The following is a 14,711-nucleotide window of genomic DNA, read 5'->3' on the forward strand; positions in this document are numbered from 1 at the left end:
TCCAAGTCGAAAGGCTAAAACAATACAGTAAAAATATCAAATAATAAAAAACAAAAATACAATTCTACATAAAATAATTTTTTTTTAGTGAAAAAATAAAATTTCTTGGATAATTTCTATCAAATCAATAACTTGATAAAATGATAAATAATAGAATAGAAAAATTTCATAATAAATATATTTTTTTTTGTATTAATAAATAAATTTTAGTTTAAACAAAAAAATTGTAGATGTATTTTAAATTAAATAAATGAATAAATTAAATATTCAAAAATTTATTAGAGAATGAATAATTCATGTCAAAATAATATTATCATTAAATGTTAAAATAATGGAATTAAAAAATTATTAAATAGAATATTATTTAACATATGAATAGTTGAATTATTATGTTGAAATTTGTAATTCACGTGTGTCACACACAACACAAGAGTACACTTGAATTGAAATTCAACGAAGCATGATAACACAGATAGAGAAATACGTGTTTTTCAAAAAGAAAAAAATATAAAATACCCCAACCCTATGGTATTTTACAACAGCCCTTTCGAACTCAGCTCACATTCGAATGTTTCACTATGTCAAATTTCGATATTGCTGTATGATTTAACAGTAAATCAAAATATCCATGCTGAATATTGTACGGATGTTCATCGTTTTTTATACATATCTATTGTTAAATTTATTTATACACAGGAAATAAAATAAAAAAAGATATTATTTATTATTTAAACAATTTTTTTTTTTTATATTTAACAAGAATAAAAATACATTAATCATTTATTAGTTGTTTTTTTTTGTTTTATAGAAAAACAAAAAGTGTAATAATAAATTTTATATTTCAAAATTTTCGCTTGAAATAATGATGGGATTATGTCAAATGAATAAATAAAGGTTAAAAAAATTTTATAAAAACTTTAAAATGATATAAAAATAAAAATCTGCGACATTCAGACAATTTTTTTTTTTCTTTTATTTTAAATATCTTTTATATTTCATTTTATTTTATTACATGGTGGAAAAAAAATGTTTTTAACAACATTTTACTCCTTTCATAGTTGGATGCTCAAAAAGTGCATAACTTTTCTGCTTGCAAAGTAAGTTGGTCATGAAAAATATAAGAAACTTGAAAAAGTTAAAGAAATGTCGTTCAGTTTCAAATGCGTATTTTCATGCTGAGATATACATAGAGGTTATTGCCAACAACTTGCTTTTAAAATAAGTCCAAAAAAATATATAAATAAAAATAATAACAAGTTGTAAATAAATTATAAACCATAAAAACAATTTGATGATTTTTTAAATAACAAAAAAAAGAAAACACATTACGTCAGTAAAATAAAACAATAAAATAAAAACTTTATTATTATTTTTTAAATATTTATATCCAAAATTTTCTATTTAATTAATTGTTCTTGTTTCAAATATTATCTCCCATAAATATAAATATAAAAAAACATTTTTTTTATATAAATTAAATTCCCTAAATACAAATGAATTGAATGCCAATAATAGTCCTATCAAAAAAAAAAAATTAAACGAGAGTCAATAGACTCATTAACCAATAAACAATTAAAAATATATTTTCTAATTTTGGCCACTGTCCAAATTACCTACAAGATATATTAAATAAAATACATAAATAAAACCATTATAATTTCATGGAACAGCAAAAGAACGAAACAGATGAATTTAAAAAAAAAATTCAGTAACAAAAAATAAAACTAATAACGCAACATCACATAAACTCATTAAAATTTTATTCATACATCTATTTCACTTGCCAATCGGATACTATTGGATCAATACACAATCAACTTACAATTATATATCAAACCCATCATAATTAAAAAATTATTTCAAATAAATAAAAATTCATTAAAATCAATAGATACATTTGTTAATTGAAATAATCAATTTAAAAATCTATCAGCAACTTTTAGCAAACAATAAATCAAATAAATTGATATGATGAAAATAAATAATCATACAATCAATTATTATTATTTATATTATTTCAATTAATAATTTCTCTCCATCAATATTTGAACATTAAATATTTGTTTGTATTTTTTTATACTGTAATATTTTTATAATAATAATGCTAATTTGTGTAAAATAAACGTTCAATTTAGCTAAAGGGGTTGATAATAGTTTCATGCCAAAAGGGGTTGTTTATCAGTGGACTAATTTAAAATTCCACTTAATTATTTAGCTAATTATAGTTTAATAATAAAATAATATAAAAATAGCTTTTTTTTTGTCTTTTTAGACAGTAAAATATTTATCTATTATTATAGTTTATTTTTATCTTTTAATAATAGTAATAGGTTTTTTTAAAAATAAATAAATAAAGATAAAATGAAGAAGGTTCCGGTTGTTATGTAAAAGACTATTTTTTAATTCATTTTATTTTTTTTAACTGCAGTAATGAAATTCAGTTCCACCGACTTAAACGCCATTTTGACAAAGACAAAAGAAATTTAAAAAAAAGAAAATTTTATGTATATAATTGCGTGTCTGAAGATGTTGGAAATGAAAAATTTGCATTTCAGTATTTAAGCATACTTTAACAACGTTTTTAACTCTTTTTTTTCTTGACAATAATGAGTTGAATTATTTATTAAATAATAAAAGTAAAAAAATGATGATTTATTATTTAAAAATTAATGATTAAATATTTTTTTTTTGTAGAACATCGAAATCCAGAACCACCGAGAATCAATGAAAGAGTTAATCCAGCACCAATAAGAACTGGTGAAACAATTGTTTTATCTTGTATATCACAGGGTAATCCACCACCAATGTATCAATGGTTTCGTGAATCAATAACTGGTACAGATGTTATTATTAATTCAGAAAGAATTCATTCACGTGCTGGTGTACTTGTTATACAATCAGCAAGAAATGAAGATTCTGGTAGATATGTTTGTCATGTTAATAACACTGCTGGATCTGAAAGAATTGAGCTTGAAGTTACAATTATAAGTTCATTGTCCATTCATCTATCACCACAACAGGTAATATTATTATAATTAAATATAATAAAAATATAAAATTTATTTATTTTGTTTATTTAATAATATATATTTTTTTAGGTGACTATTGATCTAGGAAAAGACGCCAAGTTTCAGTGTGCTGTAACTGGACAACCAACTCCACTTATTTCCTGGGCAAAAGATGGACTTCCGGTACGTGAAGGAACTGGTAGAATGAAAGTACTTGGAAATGGTGGTTCTATTTTACACATATCAACAATAACAAGAGATGACAAAGGCATGTTTCAATGCTTTGCCAAAAATGATTATGAAATGATTCAAGCAACTGCTGAACTTCGACTTGGTGGTAAGTTATTATTTATATTTTTGTTTATCCCAATATTTATTTTGACAATAAATTGCATAAATTAAAAACAACAATTAACAAGTGTTAGTTTAATCAAATATTGTAGTAATAAAAAAATCAGACTTTCATTTATAAAATTATCTTCTTTTTTTTTTAAGTAGTACAAGCATTAATTTAGTCAGACATTTTTAATAATGACAAAATATTCTGATTTATTTTTTATTATTTATTTATTTTAATATACAATAGTTTTTTAAACAACAAATACTACTAAAGGTTTAAATAATAATATAATTAAAATACAAAAAAAATTAATTAAAAGTGCAAATGGTATTGATGATAATGATGAAAATGAAAATGAAAATTCAGGTAGCCCCGAACAATTAAAATAAGTTTCCGGATCAATTGTTGAATAGCGATGAATACCCATAAAATTTCTGGTTGCATTTCATTGAAATTAAATGGCCAATGAATTGAAAAATATTTCAATCGATTTTTAAACTATGAAATAATATTTCAAGGGAAAAATTAAAAAAAATATTTAAAAAAAAAACCTCTAGGCAAATTATATATTTTTTTTATTAATTAAGAGCTTAAAATTAATAATCATAATATTTCGAATTGAAAAAAAAAAACAAATTGATTTATATTTTTTAATTAAGTTGTTTATTTTTTTGTTGTTTTCATTTATTATTTACTTGATTATTTCAATTTTTCAACTGTTTTTTTAACTTGTTAAAATTTATACTTGATTGCTTCAAGTGTCATAAGTTTTAGTACTCGTCTATTTCATCAGTTGTTGAAATAAATAGTATAGACAAAAGTTGTATATTTACTTAACAAAATAATACAAGTATACACTTTACTTTGTCACACTTTGTCAATGAAAATTTTCAGAGTTTACACGAAGCAAACATTTTCCTGTAATCTAAACGATGTTTACACTGGAAAAACTTGGTGATAAATTAAATGTATCACTTGTTATTATCATTTATTTATTTATTCATATAAAATATAAATTTTAACAATTAATAGCCATGTTTATTTTATTTATTATCATAGAACATGGCTATGTATATTTTTTATAATTTCTTCAAAAATTAAATCATAAATCTATTCGAAATTTAACAAATAATCATTTGTTTTATTCGAAACATTTTTTTTTTAATTATTAAAAATTAACTTGTCAGTTTAATTTACTAAAAAATGAAAAAATTTTCCTATTTATTTATAAAAATAATTGAACACTTCTGATGAGATTTTTTTTTTCTTTTTTTAAGTCATCCTAAAGTCATTAACTTTCAAGAGAATTTTTTACATTATTTTATTTTATTCCAACTTTTTTTTTTTCTTGTTTTGTATATAGGTATATATTTTTTTTTTTGGCAAGTTTGTATTTTTTTCTTTTGTTCTTTCAGTGACTTGTAAAAAGCGAAAAGTCTCTCGGGGTAAAAACGAATGGCGTCGACGTGACTCACTCCTTTTTACCAAAGTCTATCCATTTTTCTTCAGTTTCAACTCTGGCAGCTGTGAAAGTCCATTCTCAAGAGAACACTTGTTTCTAATTTTTTTTTTTTTTATTCATCTTATTTTTTTATTTTTTTCTCACTTCTCAATAACCGATTTCATTCTCATAAATATAATAGAATAATCCTTTTTATTTTTCCAATCATTATTCTATATATTTGATATTAAAAAAAATATTATTATATAATATTTTTCCAATTAAAATAATTGCAATTACTAAAATCATAAATTGCAGAAAAATATACAAAATTTATGTAAAATAAATAAACTAATTAAAAATAATTACAATTCGACTAATTAAAATTTATGTAAATATTTAATTTCATTTTAATTTGGGTGTGCTTTTAATGTAGTTTGATTGATATTTGCATAAAAAAAAAGACAATTGTTTTGAATTTCTATTGTTCTATTTTATTTTAATTGTTATATATTTTTTTTGTTATATCTCTTTTTAATTTTGTACACAGACCATGTCAAATTACTTCACGCTTTAGATTATTGGAGTCTCCTATAATTTGACGTTAATTCACTGGTCATTCGAGCCCACGGGCATTAAAACCACAAATCGATATATGCTATATACATCAATACATAAATACATAGTCTATTGGCAAACCGGGTTTGTCATGTTAATGTTACGCTGGGATTATGACTCTACCAAAATAACCATTGTGACCTAAAATTCAAACAATTCAAATATGACAAACGAGTCATCTCACTGACCTATTTTAAAATATACATTATGAAATTATTTTTATTATTATCATACTGAATTATTTAACAATTCCTTAAAATAATTTTTATAATAATAAAAGTATTTTGTTTAATTATTTTAAGTAAATTTATATATGATTTTTTTTTTCGTTAAAATTACAACAATCAACAGTTTAATGCGGACAATGTAAATTATTACCAAGCCATGAAGACAATGTTAATGTATACATTTATAGCACTTAGAGACAGGACTTTGGATAATGTAGATTATCCTGAACTTGAAGTTGAACCAATTTGGCTTCTAAAAGGATCGTTTAGTTGTTAAACTATATATAATGCTAAAACGCTTGGAGCAATTCAACGAGAAAGTTTGAATATTGAGAAAAGGACCAATTTTCAACAAGATGCTGCCAAAGATTTTATCGATAAACATTTGAAAAAAAAAAAAAACACAATTTACATACAATTTTATTTTAAATCTCAAGGGGCTATTGATGTAGCCATGGTGTCACTATGTGTGTAGTCATGGTGTAGTAGCATGTAGTAAAGGTGTATAGTCCTGGTAGTCATGTAGGATTTGTCTTTTCTTGACAACCCCCTGAATATTATTCGCTATATAGATTTCTAACCGAAACGTTTGTTGTCAAATAAAAAAATAAAGTAGCAGTCTCTAATAAAACAGCCAACGGGATAGACGCAAATTTTGCTTGTTTTCCATTTATTTGCCGATAATGGAACGGACGTATATTTTTCTTGTTTTTTATTTATTTATTTAACAACATCAGTATTATTTTTCACCATTTTTACACAGGTAAAATATGAAAAATACTTTTTAAAAAATCATAAATATCCTAAAGCATTTTAAAGCGTGTAAAGTTATATGGTCTTAATGGACCATGATAATGAGAAGAAAAAAAAAAATATAAAATTTACAGGAAGAATAATGAAAATGCAAGAGATAAAAAATAGGAAGCGGTAATTAAAAAGATAATTTTAAAAAAATTCAAGAGATTTAGTATGATGTTTATAAATGAAATAATAAAAACAAAAAAAAATAATAAAATTATAATATTTTTTAATTAAATATAATTATTAATTAATAATTTAAATTAAATTTTTCATTGATAAAAATAATATTTGTTGTAAAATAATTTTTAAAAAATTGATTAATTTTGTTACAGATGCTGCACCTCAACTTGTATATAAATTTATAGAACAGACTATTCAACCTGGACCATCGGTGTCCCTGAAGTGTATAGCAACGGGTAATCCAACACCCCATTTCACATGGACCCTGGATGGATTTCCACTGCCTCAAAACGACAGGTACGTGACTGACAAGCATATCAAATATAAAAGAAAAAATAAATATAAATAAATATAAAAAAAAGTATCTGTATTATAATGCACACAATGGAAAATTGAGCTTTTTTTTTTGTTTCTTATATTTTTATTACTTACTCATACTCTGATACACTATCTTTTTGTTTTTTATATTTTTTTTTTTTTGACCTAAAAATGTCAAGCTGATAAAAGCCTTTGTCATGCAGGAAATTCAATACAAAATCTATATCCTGTCAATAATTTTTGTACTATTTTTATTATTAATTTATTTTCATTGTGCTTTTTTCATTTCTCATCAGTTTTTTTTTCAGTGCAACATAGCTTTGAAATAATAATTAAATTATTTTTGTTAAATGGTGTGTTTGTTTTTTTGTTTTTAAAATTTATTTATGATTTATTTTTTAGATTTATGATTGGACAGTACGTGACTGTTCATAGTGATGTTATATCACATGTGAATATCAGTACAGTTCGTGTTGAAGATGGAGGTGAATATCGTTGCACAGCTGTTAATCGTGTTGCAAAAGCTCATCACTTGGCACGTTTAAATATTTATGGTTTACCACATGTTCGTCCAATGGGTAACTATGCAGCAGTTGCTGGTGAAACAACCATCATCAAATGTCCCGTTGCTGGATTTCCAATAGCCAGTATAACATGGGAAAAAGGTTTTAAATTAATATTTTAATTAATATATTCGCAGCAAATATTTTATTCATTTTTTTTTTTTTTTATCTTTTGTATATCAATTTATATTATTTTTAATTTATTGACAATATATACAATAACTCGCTTTTGGCGACAGATTAAAATGAAAAAAAAAACAATTTATTTGATAATTTTATTTGACAAATATATATTTGCCTCGGGTTTATTTGTTATTGGCTATATCCACAAATCAATTTGATTAAAAATATACTTTTTTATTAATTGAATTTTATTCTATAAAATTTAGCTTATGAAAAAAATATTATATTTTATTTTTTATTTTAACAATTGATGGATTTTGGAATTATTATTTCGGTATATTAATCTGTTCGAAAATGTGCATATAGAAAATATATTCAACAAAAAGAAAATAATTTCGAATATTTTTTATTATTATATTTTTTTGTTTGACAAGAGTTTTTTTGCTTCAACTGAATGAAACATAGTAAAAATTAAAGTCAAAAGTTTATTTTTGCCTATTTTATTTTCTCTTGTATATCTCTCAACTTGCGTAATGATAAACTCAAGTTTTATGGGTGTTTCGTTTATAAGAATAAGTTGAGTCTTTCGTGAAAACGACACTGCACCGCATAATGTCTACCAAGTTTTTTAACCCGTGAAACTTTAAAAAACTTGTGACATGTTTAAAAGATGGAATAAAAAGTAAAAAAAAAAAAAAAAAACAAGAATAATAAATTTATTTATCTTTTTTATATTTTCATTTTATAAATAAATAATTCAGTCATCAATAAAATAAATAGTAATATCAAATTAATCTATAATTATTTTTTTAGATGGACAAGTATTACCAACAAGTAGACGACAAGAGGTATCATCAAATGGCACACTCGTTCTCTACAATGTTGATAGTAGTACAGATCGTGGTTCTTACACATGCACTGCCAAAAATAAACAAGGCCACTATGATTCAAAAACAGTTCAAATAGAAGTAAAAGGTAAGCTGAAAAAAAAAGCAAATCTACAAATAAATAAACCAACTTTAGGTATAAAAAACAGGGTCAAAAAAAGTCACCACTGATCAACAAACAGAATAAGAAACAAAAGTAAATAGACCATTTTTTTATTAACTTAAATGTTGGTATAAAAAAAAATATTAACATTATTTAAACAATTTTATTCCTTTGAATCAATGATGACCAGTTAATCCAAAAGAAAAAAAAAAATCAACAGCACATTCAACAAAATTAACTGGAATTATTTATCAACTGATCACTATTTCAGAGTAGCTTTTTTTTTATCATCTCTTTTTCATCAAATCCATTCTTTTATTTTATATCCAATGACGTTGAAGATGAAGTACATCCTACAATATAAAAGAAAAAGTATATATATATTTTTTTGTAGAATAAAAATGTATAGAAAAAAAAAAAAAATAGAGGATGAGGAACAGGAGTTTTATGTGAGTCACCCTCGAGACCACAAGACATACTGCTTCAGTACAAAGTCCTAGTAGTATCCATCATTCATAAGGGTAGTTTCCAGTCTTTTTCATTTCATCCAAGTCCCACCTCTTGCATATTTTTTCCATCTCAATAAGCTCACTTTAAAAAATTATTATTATTATCTTTTTTTTCTTTTACATTTATATGATCAGTATTATTAAAATATCTTGAATTAATTTATCGATTAATTTTCTATTTAAATATTCATTTGAATATATATTTTTTTAAAATAGTTTACTTATTTGATTGAGTAATTTTTATGTTTAATTAAATGGTAAATTACATCGAGAAAAATGTAATTTATATTAATGATTTTTAATTAATTAATGATGATGATGATTTGAATTTAAAAACAAAAAAACAAAACAATTAAATGATAATTTCCAGTCCCACCAAGAATCGATCCATTTAGTTTTCCTACAAATATACAAGCTGGTGCTCGTGTACATGTGACATGTGTAGTCAGTGAAGGTGATGGTCCAGTTAAAATAGCATGGTTGAAGGATGGTAGACCTCTTAAACCAAGAGAAGCAACAACTCATCAAATTGATGAATATGATTTAGCATTGAGAATACAAAGTGCATCACCAATACATGATGGAAATTATACTTGTGTTGCAACAAATGATGCTGCTAAAGTTTCAAGAACATCACCATTGTTGGTTCATGGTATGATCCAAATATATTTTCAAAAAAAAATACATACATTTTGACATACTGACAACTACAAAATTTTTATTGAAAACAATTAACAAACACACATGCTCATACTTAATTTTTCAACAACAAAAAAATATCATTTTTATTTTTTTTTAAATTGAAAAAGTATTTTTTTATTTTTGTCATCATCAACTTTCTCTAATTATTTTTTTTTCCCTTAATTTTAAAAGTTGAAAATAAATAGAAAAAAAAAAATTAAAAACATGTCTCTCTATTTGGTCTAAACCCTTGTCTTTATTTTTATAATAATTTTTTTTTTTTCTAATTTTCTCACATGCCCGTGAGCATGTCTGGATTCTGCATCAATGCTCCAACCGAAAAAAAAAAATTTTTTTTTATTTTTAACTCTAGACATACGAACAAATCAGTGCAAACTAAAACTTTTTCCTTCTCTTTGCCATATATCGTAAAAACAACCATACAGCTAAAAGCTCTTTTTTTTTTTCGTAATTTCACATCACGTGTTATACTGACAACTAACTTCAAACTTCATCAGCCTTTTTTATTTTTTTTTATCATACAAATTATTCCCCTTATTCTTTAATTTCTATATTTTAAATAACAATCAAAAAATTATTTTTTTTTTCCAAGATTATTAAAGTCTCAATTACAAATTAATTATAAAATAGAACACAAAGAGAAGGAACATGTTTAACAATGTTAGATAAAAAATAAAATGTTACATTTAGAATCAAAAAGATAATATTACCTGACACAATAATAATAAACAAGTATCCTCTCATCTATTCATCAAGTCCATTGTATATACTGTTACCTGCTGTTACCTATCATGACTCAAATACAAATATAACATTTAATGCAACCACATACATTGTTGAACATTATATACACACAACATACAATTTAATGTGCATACATGTTGTACATTCACCAACAAATATATATATATACAATGAGTCAACGTGTGAGAAGAGCAGATTGCAAGATAACATATATACAAGTGCTACATGGATCAAGTGGAATAATGTCGACATTTCAAGTGAATATTCTGTTATCAAATGTATTTTAGACCTTTGTCAAGGCACAACTAATATCATCAACATGACAACTGACAATTAATTAAACAATTGAATATTCAATTGAAAAATTTATCAAACAATTTTTAAATAATTGAATTAATAAATTATCTTTGTGATTGTTTAAAGGATATTTTTCAAAGAGTTAATTATTCAATTGATGAAAATTTAATGAGTTTTTGAAATGATAATATTTATAATTCGATAAAGTTGATGTTGTTTTATCGAAATGAATAGTAACTTTAGTTACAAATGTATGTTTTGATTATACAGAACCTACAGAACATATCAGATTATATTTAAAATTGAATAAATTGAGAAATAATTTGAAACGTTATTTGATGAAATTGCTCACGGGCATCAAGCATTGAATACACCATTAATAATGCTGAATAATATTATTTACATTTGAATTTACAGTTGAGACATAGAATAGTATTCATTAAGATTTTTTACTACGTTATGTTTTCTATTCTTTTTATCTTTTTTTTCTGCATTTTAAATTTTATTTTCCATTTTTTTGTTAGACAAGTGTTTTGTATTTTTTTTTTTGCCGTCTTGAATTTTTTTTTTTTATTTTTTTACTTCAATATTTAGTTGGTGTAAATAAAAGTACTTTATTTAATTTAAAAACTTTTCTTTTTTTTTATATTTATTTTAATCTTTGTAAATAATATATTTATTTATATTTTTCTTTTATTATATTTTTATCAACTAATGGAATTTTTCAATTTTGTTCAATGAGATTATTTAAATTTTTTATATTAAGAAAATAACCTTGAGGTTTATATAAAAGTAAAAAAAAAAATGATTTTTATATATTTAAATTCATGCCGATACTTTGGCTAAAATCTTTTTATGTAAATGAAACTTTTCATGTGAAGAAAATCTTGAGATTTTATCGTAATTTTTATTGGAAAAAATAAAATGAATATTTTTTTATTTAAATTATCATCAATTTATTTAGTTTTTAATAATTTCTATAAAATTAATAAATGTTATTGATGATGATTGAAAAAATTTTAGATTAATATCATTTCAACTTGACAAGTAGAATTAAAAAAAATATAGATTAAATTTCATGATGAAACTTTTAAAATGATTTTTAAAATATCTCGAGTTTATATTGAAGCTGGTAGTGTCTTAGACACTATCCTGATAAGTAATCGTTCTCTTTATCTACTCGTCTTTTTTTTATATTTTTTTTCCTGCTGTTTCTGAACAAAAGACAGCTTTTTTTCTCTTCTTTTCTTTAGCTTCAATTAACGTACAGATAAACGATCTAATTATCAAATCAACTTTAGAACTTTATCAGCATTTTTTTTTTTTAATTTAATTATCTTCAACAAAGTTAAGCGACCTCTCAACAAAATATTTATCCAACAATCTCTTAAATGTCTCTAAATAATATTTAAAAAAAAAATAAAAATATTATTCATCAACTTTCAAGTTGACAATTCAATCACTTTGTCCCACTAACATCAAAGAATATACAAAAAAATATAAAAAAATTTAGCAAATAATCCTCTGAATTTTGCACCTAACATTTTCTTTTTTTTTAAAAAATATTATTTTTCTTTTTATTTGATATTTTTTTATTTCTTTTTCATCAAACTTTTATTTTTTTTTTTTTCACCAGTCAACGAGCTATATGATCCGAAGTAACGAGGCAAGCAGCTGCAGAAACGATGAAAGACCCTGAAAAAAAAAAAAAGTAAAATAAAATAAAAAAATGGTGAAAAATGAGAAAAAAAAAAAAGTTAATAAGAAAGCAAACATATCAAAGAAATAAAAAATAAAAAAAAATATTTAGTTTGACAAATGTATTGTTTGTCATTGTTATTGTTTATTGAATTATTTTTAAATTACAGTACCACCTAGTATAGCACCATTTAGCTTTAACAAGGATTTATCAGAAGGTGTTAGAGCACAAGTAACATGTGTCATTGAAAAAGGTGATCCACCATTTACGATAACATGGGCAAAAGATGGTGATAAATTATCTGGTTCATCAACAACAAATTATGGCAATCAATTAAATACAAATAATCATAAAAATTCATTAACAAATGGTATTATTGGATTACGTTTTACAAGTATGGATCCACATTCAAGTACAATATTAATTGATCGTGTTACTGCAAATCATGCTGGAAATTATACATGTCTTGCTAGAAATTCAGTTGCTGAAGTATCATCAACTGCACAATTGGTTGTTCGTGGTAAAGTTTATTTTTACCATGATCAAATAATATATAAAAATATAAATAATAATATAAGCACTATTATTTTTGCAATTTATCATTTATTTGCAGCACCAGTATTTTTCTAACAAATAGAAAGAAATAAAATTTTAAATTAATTTTATAATTACCACAGTAGCTATAAAATAAATAATTGCCTCATCAATTGCCTCAATGTGTTGCACCAGATAAATATATCTATATATATATTGCACTGTGCTAAAAGCACTGTATTTATTTCAACTTGTATTCAGCAATCATCAGCAACTGCAATCAACGCACAATATGCACTTTTTTAAATTAATACTTGAGCACTTGTTTTTTTTTTTTTTCATTTTTACACGCACATTTATTGCACTCTTACACAAATATATTTCAATTATTTTTGTTTAATTTTTTTATCATCTAATAATGGTAAGTTTTAATTTTAAAAAATAATAATAAATTATTATTTTGCAATTTTAGCGCAATTAATTTATCAATGTTTGCACTGCACACTTGTTTTATATCACAATCACTATATATAATATTAGCACAAAATTATTTTAAAACACTTACTCTTATTATTAATAATAATCTAAAAATTAATATAAATTTTCTTTAATTATTATTATATAAAAAATATTCAGTCGTTGATTTTTTAATTAAATTTAATTAAATATTTGACGAAATATTTGCCAGTAAAAATTCAATAAAATAAACTTGATATAAATTCCTTTGACATAGTTTTAAAACCACAGAATAAAAAAGTTTTATAGATAGTTAAAACTACTTAAAACAATAATAGAAAATTTTCAAGTTGACTGAATGTTTTGTATTTAATTTTCAAACCGACATATTTGACTTGTACTTAAATATTTTTTTCCTTTTTTTTTTTTTTTTCAACTTGGGAATGCTTTTGTCGTGGTCATTTTAAAATATAAAAAATTAGTACCACCAAGATGGATAATGGAACCACAAGATGTACATGCACCTGAGGGTATGTCAAAGCTTGTATTACATTGTCATGCTGATGGTTTTCCACCACCAGCAGTTACATGGAGACGTGGTACTGGTACAAGACCAGGAAGTTATCATGATATAACAAGTCATGAACATGCACAAGAACTTAGAATACATTCAAATGGTTCACTAATATTTGGTAGAGTACAAGAAGATCATGAGGGTTATTATCTTTGTGAAGCTGTTAATGGTATTGGTGCTGGACTTAGTAAAGTTGTTTATTTAACAGTTAATGGTAAATTTATTTAATTATTTCATTATATTGCAATATAAAAAATTATATAATTTATTTAATTTTATTATTAGCACCAGCAAGAATTATTGATAAACATCGTAATCAAACAGCAAGATTAGGCTCACGAGCATCATTAAAATGTGAAGCTAAAGGTGATCATCCATTAAATATCGTATGGCGACGTGCTGGTTCACAGCTAGATTCAGCAGTATCTGATTATCGATATATGATCAAAGAAATGAATACAACTGATGGTGCTGTTAGTATACTTGAATTAATTAGTACATCTAGAGAAGATAGTGGACGTTATTTTTGTACAGCATCAAATGCTTATGGTGGTGATGAAATGACAATGCATTTATACATACAAGGT

At 23.6% G+C, this 14,711-nt stretch overlaps 1 protein-coding gene across 5 annotated transcripts in view; it reads left to right on the top strand.

Moving 5' to 3' along the window:
• LOC122857899 (Down syndrome cell adhesion molecule-like protein Dscam2) overlaps positions 1 to 14,711 on the top strand; it is a 125,517-nt gene that overhangs the window by 103,214 nt on the left and 7,592 nt on the right. For 4 of the 5 annotated variants that reach the window (XM_044160370.1, XM_044160374.1, XM_044160372.1 and 1 more), the window contains 8 exons: positions 2,695 to 3,020; positions 3,099 to 3,345; positions 6,768 to 6,912; positions 7,336 to 7,598; positions 8,433 to 8,594; positions 12,730 to 13,080; positions 14,033 to 14,338; positions 14,410 to 14,709. In XM_044160370.1, the coding sequence (XP_044016305.1) occupies positions 2,695 to 3,020; positions 3,099 to 3,345; positions 6,768 to 6,912; positions 7,336 to 7,598; positions 8,433 to 8,594; positions 12,730 to 13,080; positions 14,033 to 14,338; positions 14,410 to 14,709 (2,100 nt within the window). Of the gene's footprint in view, positions 1 to 2,694; positions 3,021 to 3,098; positions 3,346 to 6,767; positions 6,913 to 7,335; positions 7,599 to 8,432; positions 8,595 to 9,488; positions 9,771 to 12,729; positions 13,081 to 14,032; positions 14,339 to 14,409; positions 14,710 to 14,711 lie in introns of all 5 variants that reach the window. The other variant, XM_044160373.1, reaches the window with a different exon arrangement.

Source organism: Aphidius gifuensis, linkage group LG5, assembly GCF_014905175.1.
Source record: "Aphidius gifuensis isolate YNYX2018 linkage group LG5, ASM1490517v1, whole genome shotgun sequence".
NCBI classification, from domain to species: Eukaryota; Metazoa; Arthropoda; class Insecta; order Hymenoptera; family Braconidae; genus Aphidius; species Aphidius gifuensis.